The following is an 18,103-nucleotide window of genomic DNA, read 5'->3' as shown; positions in this document are numbered from 1 at the left end:
TCTGCTGTCATTCCTCATTCACACATTGAGAAAGGGGGAACCATTGACCCATGTACTCAGGAGCTCATTAGCAGTGAATGGTAATAGGGTCTGTGGTGCTTCCTCTTCCCTTCATCCCTTTCTCACTGATATCCTCCCTGTACTTTAACCTTTGTAGTGGCAGTGTGCTGTTCAACGCCTGCTGGTAGAAGCTGGCATTTAACTAGGTCCCACTGTTATTCCATGAAGAATACGCCCAATTCCCTGGACACAAAGGTGGTCAAGCATGAGCACACATGAAAGATGCACCAACACTTGCGTGTTTTGTAGGTGCAGCCTTCTAGCACTCAAGTCACCCTGTCACCACGGTGGTATTTACAGTCTCACCAGTAGCCTTGCTGGCCTTGATCCACGTGTTTACGTCTGTCTTCCTCGTCAGCACAAGGGATAAGTGCACATAGCAGTTGGACCAGATAGAGGAGAGCTCCCGAGGCAGCCAGGGGAGATGTGTACTTGTGAGTCATCTGCTCTTTGGTTACTTCTACTTGGCAGGAAAACAACTCCATCTGCATGGGGTTGTAGTGGAAATTTCCCTTCCTCGCTGCAGCCTCTGCCATTGAACCCACCTCCATCCATGCAGCTCCCCACGCTCCTGCCTTGGCCTCACCCAGAGACCCTGGCCCTTGCTTGGAGCTGTATTTCCCCTACCAGGCTCTGCCTATACCAGTGGGATTGCAGACCCAGGGCTGAGAGTTGTCACCCTGTTGTCACCACATCTGCCCCCCAGCTAGTCGCAACCATGCTGGTTTGTGGTGTTGCTTGAGGGTTTATTTCCTGGAAAGAAGAACTGTGGAGGCAGGACATCTTTCCAGCTCACCCTACTTACATACTCAAACGGGATGACAACCTAGCAGGGTTTTCTGGTAGTTCTGTTTCCTTTTCATTTCTGTTATCCTTTTACCCTGTCTTGCTGTAAAACTGGCAAAACTAAACTGTCCTCACGTTCAGATCGCGCTCCCTTTCCCTCTTACCATCCTTGCTGGAGTCTTGAGCACCTCCTGATTGTCTCTACACAGGAGCCACCATCTGTGATGTCTAGCAGCCAGGCGCTCGCTGTTCTTGTCAAGTGACAACCCAAGTGGGACGCAGATGTTAAGCCTCGTTTCCCACAATCCAGTGGCTTTTGGACATGTCTCCAAGAGATTTCTTCCATTCTCGCCTCTTGCTCAAGTTCCCAACTCAACTCAGTGTGTCTCTCGTGCAAACAGCAACTTCCTTTTGAAGCTCTCAGTGAAGGCCATGTTTGTCACTTAGTGCACTGGGAGGAATTCGGGTAAATTGGACCAAAGACAAGTGTCTCTCTGTTCCCTCTCCCAGGAAGGCATCAGATTCCTGTATTTCATGTGCATTTCTGCTCTCAGAAGGAGCTCAGTAACAGAGGTATTCTCGCTCTGTCCCTTTACATTGATTCCTGGCTCAGCCACATCCAATTCATTCATTAAGAGACTCTCTGCCATCGTTACTAAGTTCTAACTGAAGGCTCAGGAGCGTTTCCATGAGCTTATTGTGGTTTTTCCCCTGCTAAGGCATCATCATGAACAGCAAAAGGTCTACATGACAAACACAGCACTTGGGTCCATTGGCTGTGACAGTAACACTGTCCCAGTGCTCAGAGCTCACTGCTCCATTCACACTCAGCTTGACATTGTGTTCAGCGCTGCCTCTTAAGGAAAACGGGAACGCAAAGCTAAAAACAGGGAGCAGAGAGGTTTGCATTTAATGGCCCAGTTTGGCCTTACAGAAGCTGCAGGCAGAGGCGAAGGCAACAGGTCTCTGCCTATCCTGACCACTGCTCAGGGAATTGCGTGTTAACGGAGAGCCACCAAACACACGTCTCTCCCTGCATGGGTGCCAGGGACAAATGCCTTTCTTCAGCTGCATCCCACTGCCTTCTTCCTCTGCCTGCACTGGGACAACTGGGAGGAAAGCACCCGTGGGCTGGGGTGATGAGCACACATCCCAGCCACACGGAAGGAGCCGCGGTGCCGCTGTCTCTATCTGCCAGCATCGCTGCAGGGGCAGTGCATTTCTAAGCCATGCTCCTCCAAGGGAACTAGGAAGTTATTTCTAGCTTTGACCAAGGTTTCCTCTTGTGAGTGCCCCTGCCTGTGCTCCCCACCGTGCCCTGGCTGCTCCGCCAGCCCGTTTTCAGCAGGTACCGATAGCTGTGATGTGCCAGGAGCCCTTGGAGGGCTGCCCATGCATTCTGTGAGCCCTGTTGCCACGATACTGAAAGCAGAGCAGATGTTTACTTCAACAGAGATGGCTTTGATTCCTTTTCAACTTTTTCTCTCGAGCTGCCATCGTGTGTGAATGCTCCTTCCTGGGAGCCAAGCCCCGTCAGGGCCCAACAGGCACTTGTCACTGCAGCCAGTGCAGAGGGGAGTGGGGCTGAGAGGCAAGTGGCAGAGCTTGGTACAAAGCAGGCTGGTGGCCCCGGCCCCTCAGGAGGGGCAGCCGAGGCTCTGGGGGGACTGGCTTAAAACCACAGAGGCACAGAACGCTTTGGGCTGCCCCAGCCCAGCTCTCTCAGCCTGGCTCCAGGGCAGAGCTGCTCCAGCCCTCGCAGCATCTCCATGGCCTCCTCTGGCCTCGCTCCAGCAGCTCCACGTCCCTCTTGTGCTGCTGCCCCAGAGCTGGATCAGGGCTGCAGGGGGGGTCTCCCCAGAGCACAGCAGAGGGGCAGGATACCCTCTCTGAGCTGTGCTCACGCTCTGGGGTGAACCCAGCACACTGGGGGGTTCTGGGCTCAAGCACTCACTAAAGCTGGGTCACGGGGAGCTTCTCCTCACCCAGCACCCCAAGTCCTTCTCCTCAGGGCTGCCCTCAATGTGTGTGTCCATGCCCCCAGTGCTCCCAGAACTTACATTTTCCTTTCTTTTTCTTCCCAGTTGCCTTCACCAGATGATTGCTCCCTTGCTGCAGACCTGGCCCAGCACGGCTGAGGGCTGAGCTGATGAGACCATCTTCTTCTTGAGAGCAAGAGAAGCCATGCACCAAAACACATTGAAGATGTGGTAGATGAGGTAAGGAGATCCCTTTCTTTAGGACAGTAATTCTAGTTGAGAACTCCTGAGAAGGGATACCACTGAATTTATTTTTCCCTTTTTCTTTTCTCTTTTCTTAATTTCCTCCCTAGTTTTCCTGTCAGAAGCTTTAACAAGTTACCTCTTTCTTGACTCTTTTCTCTCTCTCTCCTTTAACCTGTTTTCCCCTTTCTCTCCACCCTTGTCTTGGTGCAGGCAGAAGCAGGAGCTAGGAACAGCATGTCCTCACAAGTACCCTGCCTGGAGCCCTGCCCAGGGCTACCACCTCGCACCCCTTTGGAGTGGGTGCTTTACTTGCATAGCAATTCCACCAGAACCAGCTTCTTGTTGCATTCCCTTATATAGCAATGTTTTTAATTCTATAAATACTGTATGTATATCACTAAAACAACAAACCCCCCCCAAAATGGTTGGATCAGCTCTGCAAAGACACTGTGCTGATGGGGCCAGCATGGCAGGGCCTCTCACTCACTTCCTTCACCCCTTCCACTGCTGTGGCCAAACTATTTTTGGTATTCCAAGAGCGCAAGCTTTGCTGAAACGTTGGTTTCCTGCTAAGGGGGAAATTAGAGCAGGGAAGAGCTATTTAAAAGAATAAAATACATTTGCGAGCAGGGAGGAGGTTATATGAGAACATTCATTTGAGACGATCGATGTTCTGTGATGAACTACCAAAGTGGATATAATTACCTGTAAATATATACATACATGCACGTGTGTGTTGTATGGTTTATTTTATAGCTGGAAATGTGAGTAGGGTGCATTCGTAATAAAGAGGTCAGAAACACAACACTAACCCTATCTCCCACTGCAATCTTGGAAGCACAGGACTATCCTACAGAAGACTGGCTTCTTTATGCAAATACAACCTTGGAATGAAAAGTTCACCAGTACAAGGATCTTTCTGAGACAGAGGTGAGAAGTCTGCCCTTGAACTTGTGAACGCTGCACTCGATTTATCGTAATCCTCAGTCACATAGTGACTCACCGCGGTGGTACAATACTCATTCACTGTTAGCTTAGTACCTGCATAAAGGCAACTTGCTGGGGTTTATTCTTCCTGCTATGGAAAATTGAAGCTTATTTCAATGAAGAACTCCCAGGAAGGAAATGAAACTGTGCTACAGACTCACCTAGTACCATGGGCCCCACGTCTACTTGTCCTGTGAGCGCGTAGCTCTGCCTACCACTGCAGGACAGTTCCTCCCACCTCAGATGGGGACTGTTCAGCCAAACATTCCCCCTCCAGCTTGAAGCTCCAACATGGGAACAGGCTGATGACGTGAGGACAAACCCATCCACCGCAGAGGCTCATCTCTGCCTGGGAGCCAGTAGCAGGGGCTTAGGGAGGATGCAGTGAGCACGCTTGCAGGTGCCTGCAGGGATCTGCAGCTCACGTACTTCCTCAACCAGAGGTGCTAGTTTTATAAATAGCATTTCCCAATGTTGTGGTTCTTTTCTTACATTAAACTGTCCAGTCATTTTTGGCCCGTAGCAAGGAGTTCGCCAGCTTAAGTACACCCTGCATGAAGAAGTGCCTACTTCTGTTTGTTTTGAACCTGGCACCTGCTTGTTTGATGTAATGATCCTTAGTCCTGGCATTGAAGGAGACGGTGAACGAGCACCCCTCACCCCCTTTTCCATCCTAGGCATTTACAGCAGCCTGATTATTTTCCTTAATATTACAGGAAGTGTCAATTAAAGACATAGTTTGGCCATCTCTAAGAAGAAGATTACAGGAAGATGGATCATTTTGCCCTGCTAAGAAACATCATTTTGCCCCCTTGCTTTTGGGGGAGGACATAGGATGTGGTAAAGCCCTCATTCTTCTGTGAAGGATGCACCGTTGTTGTCTCCTGGACAAAATGCACAAGTTGTCCATGTTATATGAAAATCTCCATTCATGAACATGATGGCACGAGGCTGCTGTCACCGTGCTGGGAACAACAGGAACCTCTGCTTTATGTCCTGGCACTCCCCTGTGTGCACCCAGGCTGCAGGAGGCTGGAAACAGCCATGCCAGAGTGCAGAGGCAGCAGGGAAGGTCGGGAGCTGCAGGAGCTAGAGAATGAGGGGAGGCAAAGAGGATGGATACAGGACATGGCAAGGGAAGTGGTGGGTAGAAATGGATGTACTATGATAGTGCTTCTAGTCCAGCTGCAGGGCTTTTTAATCTGAAGTTATTAACTGGATACAGAAATACTGAAGCTGTGATATGGGATACATCCACCTCGAATGTCAGCGAGCATCAGCAGTTTCTAGTGGCAGTGCTAGAAACTTTGAAGCTGCTGACTAAGTTGCCTCTAAGACAAAGTCATTTCCCTAATGCCTATGAATCAGGGACTGATTTATGTTGAAGAATGGAGGAATTATATCCCGACAAAACCATTTTCATTCTTCCTTTTCCATCTCTGATGTTCTCATTAATAACATAAATACACAGCTCTTTTTCAATGGTCCCACTCAACTTTTAATCTCCACAACATCTTTGGCAAAGCATTTCAAAGGTAAAAAAGGCATTGGATTTCACCTTTTGGGGATGCTGCTTTCCACTTTTATGTGATGAGCCATTAACGGTGCTGCTTGTAGTGAGAGAAAAGTGCAAGGAGGAGAACTGTGGAGTTGCCAGCTGAGCTTTGCAAAGGCACTGAAGGACTTCAAATACCCAGATCCACCCCGATACACAGAAACTGGGCACTACGGTTCCTAGACACATGTGTGAGTCTGATGGGCTCTTTCCTAATAGTGAGTTTGCACCAGCTCTGCTGGTACCAGATCAGACACTCCCTCCCTCCCTTCTTCACCCCAGCAATTCACTGCAAGGAGCCCCTGGAAGCCACAGCTATAAGATGCTGGATTTTCTTATGAGGCAGCGTCAGTAATCTCACTTTATTCATTTATGGTTGCAATTTTGAGAGATGTTTCTGACACTCTTTGTGGTAAGTCTAAAGCAGCTAACGTGGTGCAGGCACTCTCAAAGAGTGCTATTAGCTCCCTGCAGTCTCCCGGTGGAAAAATGATTGTATTTTCACACCAGCAGCACAAAAATAGTAGTTAAATGCACGAAACAGTAGAAGGTCCGACCAGGGTCACCTCATCACTGTGAGGCCCTGCGAGCTGCCCTGAGTGAATTATAGACACGTTTTCAGTCTTGGAAAACAGCAGCAACAGGTATTTATCTGGAGGGCGGGCTGGGACGGGGCAGGGAAAGCCTTTCATACAACACTATCAGCAACTGACCACCTGACTTTCTTCAGGCACCAATTAAAACCTGCTAATTACAGAGTGGCATACACTATTACAACCCTTTCCTTAGATGTTATGGTGCCAGCCTACCTCGTTTCGCAGCCTGTCTTGATGATTCAGTCCTTACATGACCGGATGATTACATAAGATTCCCCGACAGATTTTTCCTCTCTGGCTTCCCAACCGTATCATCCCGGCTCCCTGAGCCAGTGTGGCATGAACAGGCATTGCCTTTCCATAGAACAGTTTACTTGGTGCTTTTGTCACTGCAGTTCTCTCAGCTAATCTGCCATGGGCGGGAGACAAGTACAGATATAATTACCGGGGAGAATATCTTATCCCAGGCAAAGCAATTGTCCCGCTCTTACTCTGTTAAACAGATTTGTTACAGACCCTTTCATATATTGTGTGCAGTTCTGGTGTCCTCAACATAAAAAGGACATGGAACTGCTGGAACAAGTCCAGAGGAGGCCACGAGGATGATCAGGGGACTGGAGCACCTCCCGTATGAAGACAGGCTGAGGAAGTTGGGGCTGTTCAGCCTGGAGAAGAGAAGGCTGCGTGGGGACCTCATAGCAGCCTTCCAGTACCTGAAGGGGGCCTAGAGGGATGCTGGGGAGGGACTCTTCGTCAGGGACTGCAGTGACAGGACAAGGGGTAACGGGTTCAAACTGAAACAGGGGAAGTTTAGATTGGATCTAAGGAGGAAATTCTTTCCTGTTAGGGTGGTGAGGCACTGGAATGGGTTGCCCAGGGAGGTTGTGAGTGCTCCATCCCTGGCAGTGTTCAAGGCCAGGTTGGATGAAGCCTTGTGTGGGATGGTTTAGTGTGAGGTGTCCCTGCCCATGGCAGGGGGGTTGGAACTGGGTGATCTTAAGGTCCTTTCCAACCCTAACTATTCTATGATTTTGTGATTCTATGTTATATTAAGCCACATGTAAGTCAGAAATGCGTAAAGGGCCAAAAGTCCCAGCATCTGGCCCCAAACTGGGATTGGCAATTGGTATTCCCACCAAGTGAACAGGTGCCTTCAAGAGGAAATATGTGAGGGAGGGTATAAAACCCTGACAGGGTGCGATAACCCGTGAGCAGGATTCTGGGGAGAAAAATCAAGGTAACAAAGGGATAGAAAAAGAAAAGCCAAGCCAGAAGAGGAACAGAGGGGTGGCAATGCATTAACAGTGTGAAGCAAAGGTTCTCATGTTTCATTTGTCAGGATTTATTCAGGAGTCATGCTCTAAAGATCATTAAAAGGTAAAGGGAGGAGTGATTCGGGTATGTTTGAGCAGAATAAACCAGGCAGGATTCAGAGTTCCATGAAAGGACGTTCATTCATTTACTGAGCCACTGTACAGAATTAAGAAAGCTTTCTTGTCAGTAGAAATCCCCCTTTATTCCCAAAGGTTTAGTAATAAAAAATGGGTTTAATTCCTGTATATGGTAGAAACTTTCCGAAAATACCTGAAATATTCCAGCCAATAAAACAAATTCCTATTTGGTTCCTTAGGTAACTTAGACCTGTAACTATCACATAGAAGCCTTTTAAAGCCATGTTATGCTTTAAAAGGTGCAGAAGAAAGTAAATATTTTAGTAACAGCAAAAGCTTAGCAAACCGGCAAGTTGGAAAAGAAAATATCCCAGCCTGAGCCTTGAGCCTGTCCTTAACTAACATCACTGAGAGTTTGTTTTTTGGTTCAAACCACAGCGAGTTAAGGTTGGAAAGACTGCCTAACTGACATTCCTGGCTGTAGCCTGATTTAACACAACCTCACCTCAAACAGAGGTGTTTTGTGCTGCTTGCCACAGAGCAGTGTTTCTCCAAGTCCTAAGGGAGGGAGAGGGCCCCATCACATCCTTTCGGACGGGACCCACCCTCAGCAGGGTATCTCTGTATGTCCAGCAGCTCAGCATCTCCAGCTCACCCTCGCTGAGCCTGCCAGTGGCACAGAGCTGTGTGCTGTGGTGGCACGCTGGAGGGAAGGGATGGGATCCAGAGGGACCTGGACAGGCTGGAGAGGTGGGAACATGAATCTAATGGACTTCAGCAAAGCCAAGTGCAGGGTCCTGCTCCTGAGTCAGGGCAATCCCCAGCACAAACACAGGCTGGGAGAGACTGGAGGGAGCAGCCCTGAGAAGGACTTGGGGGTGAGGAGAAGCTCCCCATGACCCGGCTTCATTGTGTGCTTGAGCCCAGAACCCCCCCGTGTGCTGGGTGCACCCCCAGAGTGTGAGCACAGCTCAGGGAGGGGATCCTGCCCCTCTGTTGTGCTCTGGGGAGACCCCCCTGCAGCCCTGATCCAGCTCTGGGGCAGCAGCACAAGAGGGACGCGGAGCTGTTGGAGCAAGAGCAGAGGAGGCCACAGAGATGCTGCGAGGGCTGGAGCAGCTCTGCCCTGGAGCCAGGCTGAGAGAGCTGGGCTGGGGCAGCCTGGACAAGAGAAGGCTCCTGAAGGGGAGACCTGAGAGCAGCTCCAGTGCCTAAAGGGGCTGCAGGGAACCTGGAGAGGGGCTTGGGACAAGGGCCTGTAGGGACAGGCCAAGGGGAATGGCTTGAACCTGCCCGAGGGGAGACTGAGCTGAGCTCTTAGGCAGAAGCTCTTCCCTGTGAGGGTGCTGAGGCGCTGGCACAGGGTGCCCAGAGAAGCTGTGGCTGCCCCATCCCTGGCAGTGCTCAAGGCCAGGTTGGACACAGGGGCTTGGAGCAAGCTGCTCCAGTGGAAGGGGTCCCTGCCCGTGGCAGGGGTTGGAGCTGGAGGAGCTTTGAGGTCCCCACACAAACTGTGCTGTGATTCTATGAAAACACCGGCTCAGTTTTTCTCCCAGTCTCTCTGGGATGCAGGAGCCGGGGGTACCGGCGCGGTGCTGCGGGGCGTTTGGGCGTCCAAGGGGCTAAGGCCGCGTGCCGGGTACAGGAGCTGTGCCCGTGCCCGTGCCCGTGCCCGTGCCCGTGCCCGTGCCCGTGCCCGTGCCCGTGCCCGTGCCCGTGCCCGTGCCCGTGCCCGTGGGGCAAGACCCTGAGCAGCGCCCGACACGCACCCGAGCGAGAGCGCCGCAGCCCCCGCCCCTCCCTGCGTGCCCCGGCCGGTGGCGCCCGAGGGGGCGGGGTCATGTGACGCCGGAGCCCGTGCAGCGGCCGTGGCTCCGCCCCGCGAGGCCGGAGCCGAGACGGAAGAAGCCGCCGCCGCACAGCAGCCAGCGCCTGCCGCCGCAGCCCGACATGGCGCTGTGAGCCGGGCCGTGCCGAGGACCGCCGCCTCTCCGGGGGAGCCCCGAGCAGCCGCGCCGGCACCGGGGACAGGGGGGCATGGGCAGGGCGAGGGCCGCTGCTGGCAGCTCGGCGGGCATGGCAGGGCGGCGCTAGGGTCCCCCCTTCCCGCTCGCGTCGCGCAGCTCGGCCCCAGCCCCGCGGCCGCGAGGTGAGCCGGCGGCGGGCGGGGGCTGCCGGGCAGGGCGGGCCGCAGGGGAGGGAAGGAGGGAGCGCGGCCCGCGCTGAAGCCGCCTCCCCGCCGCTTTGTCCTTCCAGGCCCCGCCGCCGCCGCCCAGGAGCAGGGAGGCCGAGAGAGGGGAGCAGCGGGCGGCGCCCGGCCGCCGCAGCCCGCCATGGCCCACTCGCCCGTGGCGGTGCAAGTGCCCGGCATGCAGGTGAGCTCCGCGCCGCGCCGGCCCCAAAATGGAGGCGAAGGGCCCGGGCTCGGCCCCGGCTCCGGAAGCGAAGCTCGGAGGCCGCCGCCGGGGCGCAGAGTCCGGGGGACCGCGGGTGGGCGAAGCGGGGCTGGGCGGCGAGGCCGGGCCGCGGGGAGGCCTCGCTCGGCCTAGGTGGGAGCGTGGGCCGGAGCCCTCGCCGAGCTAATGAGGGGCCCAGCCCCACGGGGGGCCGCGTACCTGCCACCAGCCCCTCGGGAGCGAGGGTGCCCCCTCCCTCCGTCCCCCCTTTGTTCGGGGTTGGCCGCGCTGCATCCAGGAGCACGTAAGAGCTTCGCAAACTGATGAAAGGCGCACCGAAGTTAATGGCAGGGTGTGTGGGTGTGCTGTACATGACAGGCCGGGCTCGCCGGCAGCCGAGCCTCCTGCAGGACTTCCCCACCAGCGTGTGCCGGGCCTGCAGCGAAGCCTCGCCGGGACCTCGCGGTTTGTGGCAGGGGTAAAGGCGAGGTGTGGTGGGGATACAGCAAAGGGAGACGTCACCTGGCAGAAACAAGCTCCTCTGTTCGGCCGGGGATGAGACCTGGTGTCATTTCTGTGTGGTATCTGCTCAGGAAACTAGCCGGCACGTGTGTTACTGATTTTTCATAGCGAAGGTGGAATTTCTCTGGCTCTTTGTACTTATTCTGCTGGATAGCCTATACAAGGTGGGTCAGGAATCTTCATTAAGCTTAAAGGAGCTGCGGACTAAGCTCGTTTCAGTGTTGACTTTGGCTTGTCAGATGCTGTCAGTATTTTGAGCTTTCTGGATAATACTGGAGGGGTTCTTTTTTAGTTCAGGTGACATAGAAGCCTTTATGAGGTGTCTCTTATGTATGTAAGACACAATATCTCTTATGTATGTAAGACACGTACAGTAGAGACTTCAAGAGGTTTCAGAACAGAAAGTTAAAATTTCTCTTGCTCGGGTATCTTTGCTGCTTCCAGAAAGTGCAGGGTTGATGTATAAATGGTATTTATAGATTAATTTAGACCAGTTGCAGCTCTTAAGGTTTGGCTTTAAATTTCTCATCTCTCATAACTCAGAGACTTCCTGAAATCAGTTAAACTTTGGTCACCCTCTGACTTACTGTTACAAGAGGACACAAACCACATTTTCTCAGTCTCCTTTGTTCCGTTAATGTCTGGGTTACTGTTGTAGTGGTACATCCTAAAGGAACTTGATGAAAGTTTTAGAGGCTTTAGCCTGGGCTTTATTTATTTACATCCTTTGGTTTTGAGTGTGTTTTCTCTCTGTGTGCCTGTATTTGGAAACTTCTATTTCAACATCTGAGTTTGTCAATTTCTTATTTTTATATCTGCTTAATGTATAGTTGTCCTGTTTTCCAGAGCTGCCCTGTCATCACAAAAGGACCTTGAAACTATTTAAGGTTCTGTTTCCCATTGTTATGTCAATAAACTTTATGTAATAGCATACTGAGTCCCATAAGTGTTGTTAGATTAACCCAGGCCCCTTCGCATATCTGTGTGTTTAAAGCATTCTATTAAGCTGTTATATATATATATACAGCTGCACAGAATTAAAATACAAGTTTCCCATGGTGACCTTTTCTTTTAAAGGTTTTGGCACAATTCCTGAAAGTCTTAGAATACAAAGAAATAGAATTTGGTGTAAAATTAATCTGCTCACTCCTCTTTTAGAAGAGTCGTAATGCAGGGGTGTTCCTCATAAAAAAAAAAAACCCTCAACAAAACAAACCCAAACAGCAGCTGTTCTAGAGGAATATTATAGTCTGAGGTACAAGGGTTACTTCTTTTGTTGTGGATTTGAGGGGTTTTTTAACCTGTTCAAAATAGTCAGGATCATCCAAATGATGACAAAAGTGTCCTTGCTTCTGCTCAGTATTAAAGTAAGTGCATGATAATCAATTGAAGAAGGGTTAAACAGGTTTTTCTGTGAGGGAAGAAACCCCTTGTTCTGTAGTCAGTGTTGAGGGATGCATTGTATTGAATATAACAATTGGGAACTGAATTTGGCAGAGAATGTGTTAGAGGTTTGACGTTTACAGCTTTATTGTGTTCTACTTTCCCTCCCATTTCATTATACACAAAAAAGTATCAACAAAACTCCAGACACAATGTGTTATATAATTTCCATCACTTGATCACCAGAGTATAACAGAAGCTTTTTTGACTGTTTTTAAAATCTCATGAAGAATCAGCTTCCCTTAAAAAGAAGCCAAACATGGAAAACTACAGAAAGTTATATAGAGCTATTTTGGTGAACTCTGACTTTTGGTACCCTGGCAACAAAGGAGGACCCAGAGGTAGTATTATCTGCTGCCTTTATGAGTAGTTGCAGAACCATTTGTTTATGTAGTGGTTGTGTTCTGTTTAACCTGTCTTGTGTCCCTAACGAAACCAAATCTTATACCTAACAATTCTTGCCTGTGCAAACAACTTCCTAAACGTGTTCCTTTTCCTCACTCCTTTGGAAAGCCTCTACTTGATCCAAGTGGATGATGCTAACTTACTCAGCTGCCAAACTTCTAAACCCATTCAATAAAATCAGAGTGCTCTGTGAATGTGTAAGATGACATACTCTGTGATGTGTGAGTGCTCTGAAACTGAGCATGACACCCAAAACAATGACATTTTTGACAGAATCCAAGGTGACAGGGAAGAATGGGTAGTTGATGCAGCTACGGCAGCACAGTTAAGGTGTCCTGGTTACATGAAGCACAGTTTGCAATGAGCCTGAGCGTCAGGTTAGTTTTTATTCAGTAATGTCACCATACTGTTCCTTGTGATAAAAATATTCAAACTAATTCTTAGTGTGGAATGCTTTGAGATCTCGCAGTGAGAAACTTGTCCGCTGGCACTGGCTTCAAGGAATCCAGTTGGACTCACACTGAGTGTTTCCGGATATGGCTTGCAATAGAGGTGTTGGAGCCTGCCTGTGTCTTTACCAGCCCCGGCCCTGTACTGAAAACAGGTCTGGAGTGGAGGTGTTGGACCTCTTAGTAGTAGTCCTACACTGCTGCTTTCCTCTGGCCCAGCAGGCAAGATGTGTAAGTGTTAGTCATTTCGTGTGGATGCATTTTTGATGAACTTACTGGCAGCATCTTATACAGTGCTCCAGAACCTCTTTACAAATACAATAGGCTGAAAACTGTAACTTACAAGTGAGCAACAATTGACATTTTTTTAGTTGGATAGTGAGGAAATTCTTCTGTTTGTTAGCATCCTAAACTCTCAGACTAGTCTGTAAACTTCAGCCATGGAGCATTATTCAAGTAATAAATGCTCTTTTCAGCTGGTACGGTTTCCCTGTATGAACTTCCTTTCCTATTCTAATTTTGTGTTTAAAATCTTAAGTCTATGAAGTATTAATTCCTGATGGAAATGTCGGTTCTTATTTGTGTTTCTTCTTGTCAGTTTGCGTGTCTTCGGAACTGGGTTTAGGACTTCATTTCTCTTTATTGCTGATGTCCCACTCATCTATAAACACTTTCTGTTTCCTTTCCCATGGCTTTGTTGATATCTCCTGATCCTGTATGGCAGGAATCTTGAGTGAGCCAGAGAGGTTGTTTAGACCTGATCTCCATCTGTTTTTATTGGCATTCAGGCTGTATCACAATAAAGAGCCTAACTTCCTCTAAAAGCAGAGCAGCCAGAAGCATGTGACCTGTCAGCCAGTGTACTCTGATTCACAACTGAAGGCTTGCTTGATTAAATACAAACCTGGATGTAAAGGTGAGCTTTGCTCTCCGGGCTGCCAGTTGACAGACTGGCTGTAGGACGCTGCTCACTCAAACAGCCTCAGCCTGGAGAGTCTCCGTCTCTGCTCAGAGGATGCTCAGAGGCAGTTGGTTTACGGGTAGCTACTGGATGGGTATGGAAAGGTTAAAGGAGAGGTGGCATTTCTTATTGGAAGTGGTGGTCTTTGGGGGAAAAATACATTTTCTTTCAAATCAGTGCACTTGTAGAAATGGGCTCTTTATGTATGGTGCCTGAAGCTAGTCTGGAAGTGTGTCAGATTTCTAGTAAACCTTATGCGCTGAAGTTACAGGAATGACTTCTGTTAAGAGCGAGCAGTCTGTTACTGTCAGATGTTTAAAAGGTGGGCATTAGAGGAACTGAAACCTTTAAAGAAAGGTCCGTTCACAGTTCTGTTAATTTTACCCCTATCCTAGGAACTGAGCTGTATCTAGATGCTTCTACAGTGAGTTCGAAAAGGCTTTAAACTTTTATTGTTTAGAAATAAGGCTTAAAGGAAACCGGAAAGTCTAGCACTTGCCTGGCACCAGGAGACTTCCACAGTGCCTAGAAAACAGGCATCTCTTATGATTAAGCTAGGATGGACTACAGTGGTTTTTGGTTGTTAATGCTTTGTCCAATTTCAGCTCCTTGATGTGCACTGTGAGCCTCAGCACAGGCAGACTGCAGGAAGATGGTAGTTTAAGACCTGTGGAGAACATGCCTCCCTGCTACTTGAAGCAGATATGCATTAAAGTATTTGTGGAATTCAACACTGTGGTTGTTCCTTTCCTGGCTGTGCTTCATGTACAAACTGTATCATATCTAATAGCAGTCTGCTAACTCAGCTCAGGCTTTTCTAGCTGAATTGGATTCTTCCATCTTGTGTGTTGTTATGAGTTACCCTGATGACAAAGTGGGGCTCAGTCATACTTGTGCTGTCTTACTGTTATCAGAGGAGGAGGCTAGAGGAGGCTCTGGAAAGTGACGCATGGGAGCTGTGTAGGTATCATCACCTGGAATCCAGCAGCTGTTTTTATCAGCCTAGAAGAAAAAATCCACAGCAGATTTTTGCTGTTGTTTTTTGTGCAGATTTTACAGTTCTAAACACAGTGAGTGCACTGACCTGGAATTCAGAGGCAAATCTGCCAGAGCTGCAGAGAGCACAGAAACCAAACTCAACTCTTCCCACCTTAATTTCTTTGCTGTTCTCTATTATGGTATACTGTCAGGTTTGGGCAGAGGATAATTCCCCCCAGAAGGTAAAAACATTACATCTGAAACTAGCCTTTTAACTTCTAGACATACATAATTGTTACTTGTTCTGTTGAATTTAACAAAAAGGTTCTCACTGGCTGTTCTTGAACTCCAGCATCTCAGCTTTACAAGTCTTAATAAAAGTTTGGTTTGTTTTTTTTTTTGGGTTTTTTTTTTCCTTTTTCTCAAAAAGGAGACTATACAGCAAGGAGCAGCTCAGGAATATATTGCAATTTGCTGTTTTAAAAAAAGAAATAAAATCTTTATTTAAATGTTGATTTTGATGGAAAGATTGTTTCTTTATATATAGTAACTATGTAGCACACCATGAAGAGTTTGTATGACTGCATGTGCCTCTGCAGCCGTATTTGTTGTATGAGACCTATGTAACATCTTAGTGAAGATAGGCAAGAGTAAACACCTCAGTTCTCATTGTTTTCAGTGTTCTGAAACTGAAGTTTTTGGCCATCCCCAGAAGTGAAAGGATGAATTTTAAGCCTGTTAGTAAAAGTACCACTTGTTTGCTCTATGGTGATCACCTTCAGGTTTAAGAGAGTCATGAACTCTGAGAAGTGATAAGAGACTATTGTTTTGTCTTTCATTTATCTTGGGGACTGAGGTTAATAATTGACAGAGTTCAGGGCTGGGTTTGGGGGGGAATGAGGTTGGGGATGGATAGTGCAAAGTTGCTTTTGAAATTCTTCTGTCACGGATAACTTTTTGGATGCTGTAATTAGTGCCTGCTTGGATGTTGTCTTTGAGGAAATGAAGAGTTGGTGAGGTATCTGTCATTCCAGGAGTCGCTGTTCCAAATCCTGTTTTTTCTAACTTAAAATAATTGAAAAAATCAAATTCTTTCCTAATGCTGCCTCACCAGTTTTTAAAGAACTGTCATTTGTTCTTTAAATTTAAACCTACAGTTCTGGAACAAGTCTGGTCTGATGATTGGTTGAGAATCACTGAGCACACTCCTTAGCTCTGAAGGAGAGACTTAAATCTCATGGGAAGGGTGCCCATCTAGCAATATTTGCTGAAATCCATTCTACCACAGGGATTGCTAGCCAAATAAATCTGGCAGAAGGAACTTGGAGAAATTATTAAAAAGGGATTGACAAGGTAACAGTAGCTTGCTGGGCTCGTTCTTCCTCAGATCTTGTGCAGTTGGTTTTACAGAGATAGGCTACATTGATTAGGTCTATGGCTTCTGCTTAGATCTTTCTTAATGAAGAAAGCTTTGAAGAACGGCGTAGTTGGCTCTTAGAAGTGTGAAGCCAAGTTTGTCTTGCCAAAATCTGGATTTGAATGGTTTTGTTTGAGGCAGCATATCTGTAAAAGCTTTGTGGTGGGATCTGTCTTGAGTCTGCATGAATCCTGTATGTATCAGTGAAGGAGAGCAAGGAATGAGAGACATTAGTTATCTGCAGGTTTCACACTTGAGCTGTGGAAGGGGGAGTCTGAGATCCCAGGGTGGTTTTCATGAACCAGAACTCAAGAACCATGTGTTCTATCCTGAAGAACCTGTGGGTTTTTTCTCTCTCCCCCCTGCTCTGTGATCATTTGCAGGGTTTCCTCTCAATTAGGAACTGTTATATGTTCTGAATATCTGAATAATCTTGACTAGGGAGGGGAATCAGAGGGTGTCTTATGCTTTCCTGGATGTCAAGTTTCATTTCAATGCAGGCTTCTGTGCTGGGAGCTGAAAGCATCATAATAAAAACACTGTACAGCTTGGAATGACCGTGAGTGTTGTCAAGTGCCTAAATGTAAAACACTGCAAGAAGATTGAATTTCTACTGATGTAAATCAGTTAAAAGCATACCGTGAATTATGAGGGCAGCAAGATGATCTTGCTGGGAATGTCTCACCTAGGAAGGTGTCATCTGGCAACCGGTCACAGCAAGAACATTTTTGCATTCCTGCACAGCTTTATTCTAGCCTATTTGGCAAGAAGAATCTGATTCTTTTATTTCAGGGTGTTTCTCTTCCTCCCTTCCCCCTTCCCCTCACAGGTTTATGTAATGAGATGCTTTGCCGTGCTATGAATGAGCTGCAGAGTAATTGAAAAAGGAGTTTCCTGAAAGGGCAGGTTGGTTCTGGCAGGATAGGTTTCTTGCTTCCTTTGTAGCTCATTTTGGAGTTGTATTTCTGGTTTTTCATTACGTGGTTCTTGTAGCTTCAGGTCTAGTATGATTGATAGGATCAAGAGCCAGTATTCAAGAGAAGAGTAAAGCTTTTCAAGCTTGTGGTCGCCTAGCCTTGGGGAGAGGACAGAAATCTGGGATTCTAGCAGGCTGGTGTGTTTGCCTTCCTTTCCAAAGCTTGAGGAATGGCTTGATACCCTAGACCCGTGGGTTCCCACTTGGCTTTCATTGCAGGCAGTGATTATGCCTGGAGACTTACCTGTGGTAAATAAACTTGTGACCTGTTCCTTAACCCACATTGTGTTTTGGAGCTCTCCTCTTTTTCTCAATTAGTGTTTTTCTGCCTTGCTTTAGTTTTGTTTAGCCTGAAAGTATCTAATGACTACTTCAGTGGGGAGATTTCCCAAAGATACTTACATGTGTGTTAAACTTCATGCCTTGTTGCTGCTCTCTAGTTTGTGAACTGGCAAGCTAAAAAGCTGGATTTTGTTATTTTTCACTCTAGCTGGATTATAGCATGAATTTAATGGTATTTACAGGCCGAAAACCTATAGATCAAGTTCTAACTTGCACAGAAAAAGTGCCAAAATGGCTTTTTGAGATAGAGCAGTGAGGAAGCCTGTACAATTTGCATAGCAGTTGCCATTTAGCTGTAGATCCTGCCCCTCTGAATACTAGGGAAATGGTCCAAATGCCGTGATGATACAGTTAATTGCTAGCACAGTTTTGGTGTAGTTTTCCCTTTAAATGGGTGTGGCAAAAGTAAAAAAAAAACCCCTCAGTGTATGTGCACTGATAAGGAGCCTGGTGCTGAAGGGAGAAGCCTGTGCTAAAAGTAGGCTGCAGCCCATAAATGGCGATTTTTCCATATTCCTATTAGATGTGGCTTTTGTAATCTCTGTGCAGATGAGGGGTTTTGAAGCAGTTCGTAATGGAGAGATTACAAATGATCTTCAGCAATGAGAGGCTGC

The 18,103-nt window shown here is 48.1% G+C and overlaps 1 protein-coding gene across 1 annotated transcript in view; it reads left to right on the top strand.

Moving 5' to 3' along the window:
• The first annotated feature begins 9,487 nt into the window (after positions 1-9,487).
• Positions 9,488-18,103, top strand: part of STK26 (serine/threonine kinase 26) — a 30,427-nt gene continuing 21,811 nt past the window's right edge. The window contains exons 1-2 of the mRNA XM_065689471.1: positions 9,488-9,749; positions 9,857-9,975. Of these exons, the coding sequence (XP_065545543.1) occupies positions 9,934-9,975 (42 nt within the window). The 5' untranslated portion in view covers positions 9,488-9,749; positions 9,857-9,933. The remainder of the gene's footprint in view (positions 9,750-9,856; positions 9,976-18,103) is intronic.

The sequence above is a fragment of the Lathamus discolor genome, chromosome 9 (assembly GCF_037157495.1).
Source record: "Lathamus discolor isolate bLatDis1 chromosome 9, bLatDis1.hap1, whole genome shotgun sequence".
Classification (NCBI taxonomy): Eukaryota; Metazoa; Chordata; class Aves; order Psittaciformes; family Psittacidae; genus Lathamus; species Lathamus discolor.
Note: the sequence above shows the minus strand (reverse complement) of the source record. Positions and strands in the feature narration are given on the sequence as shown.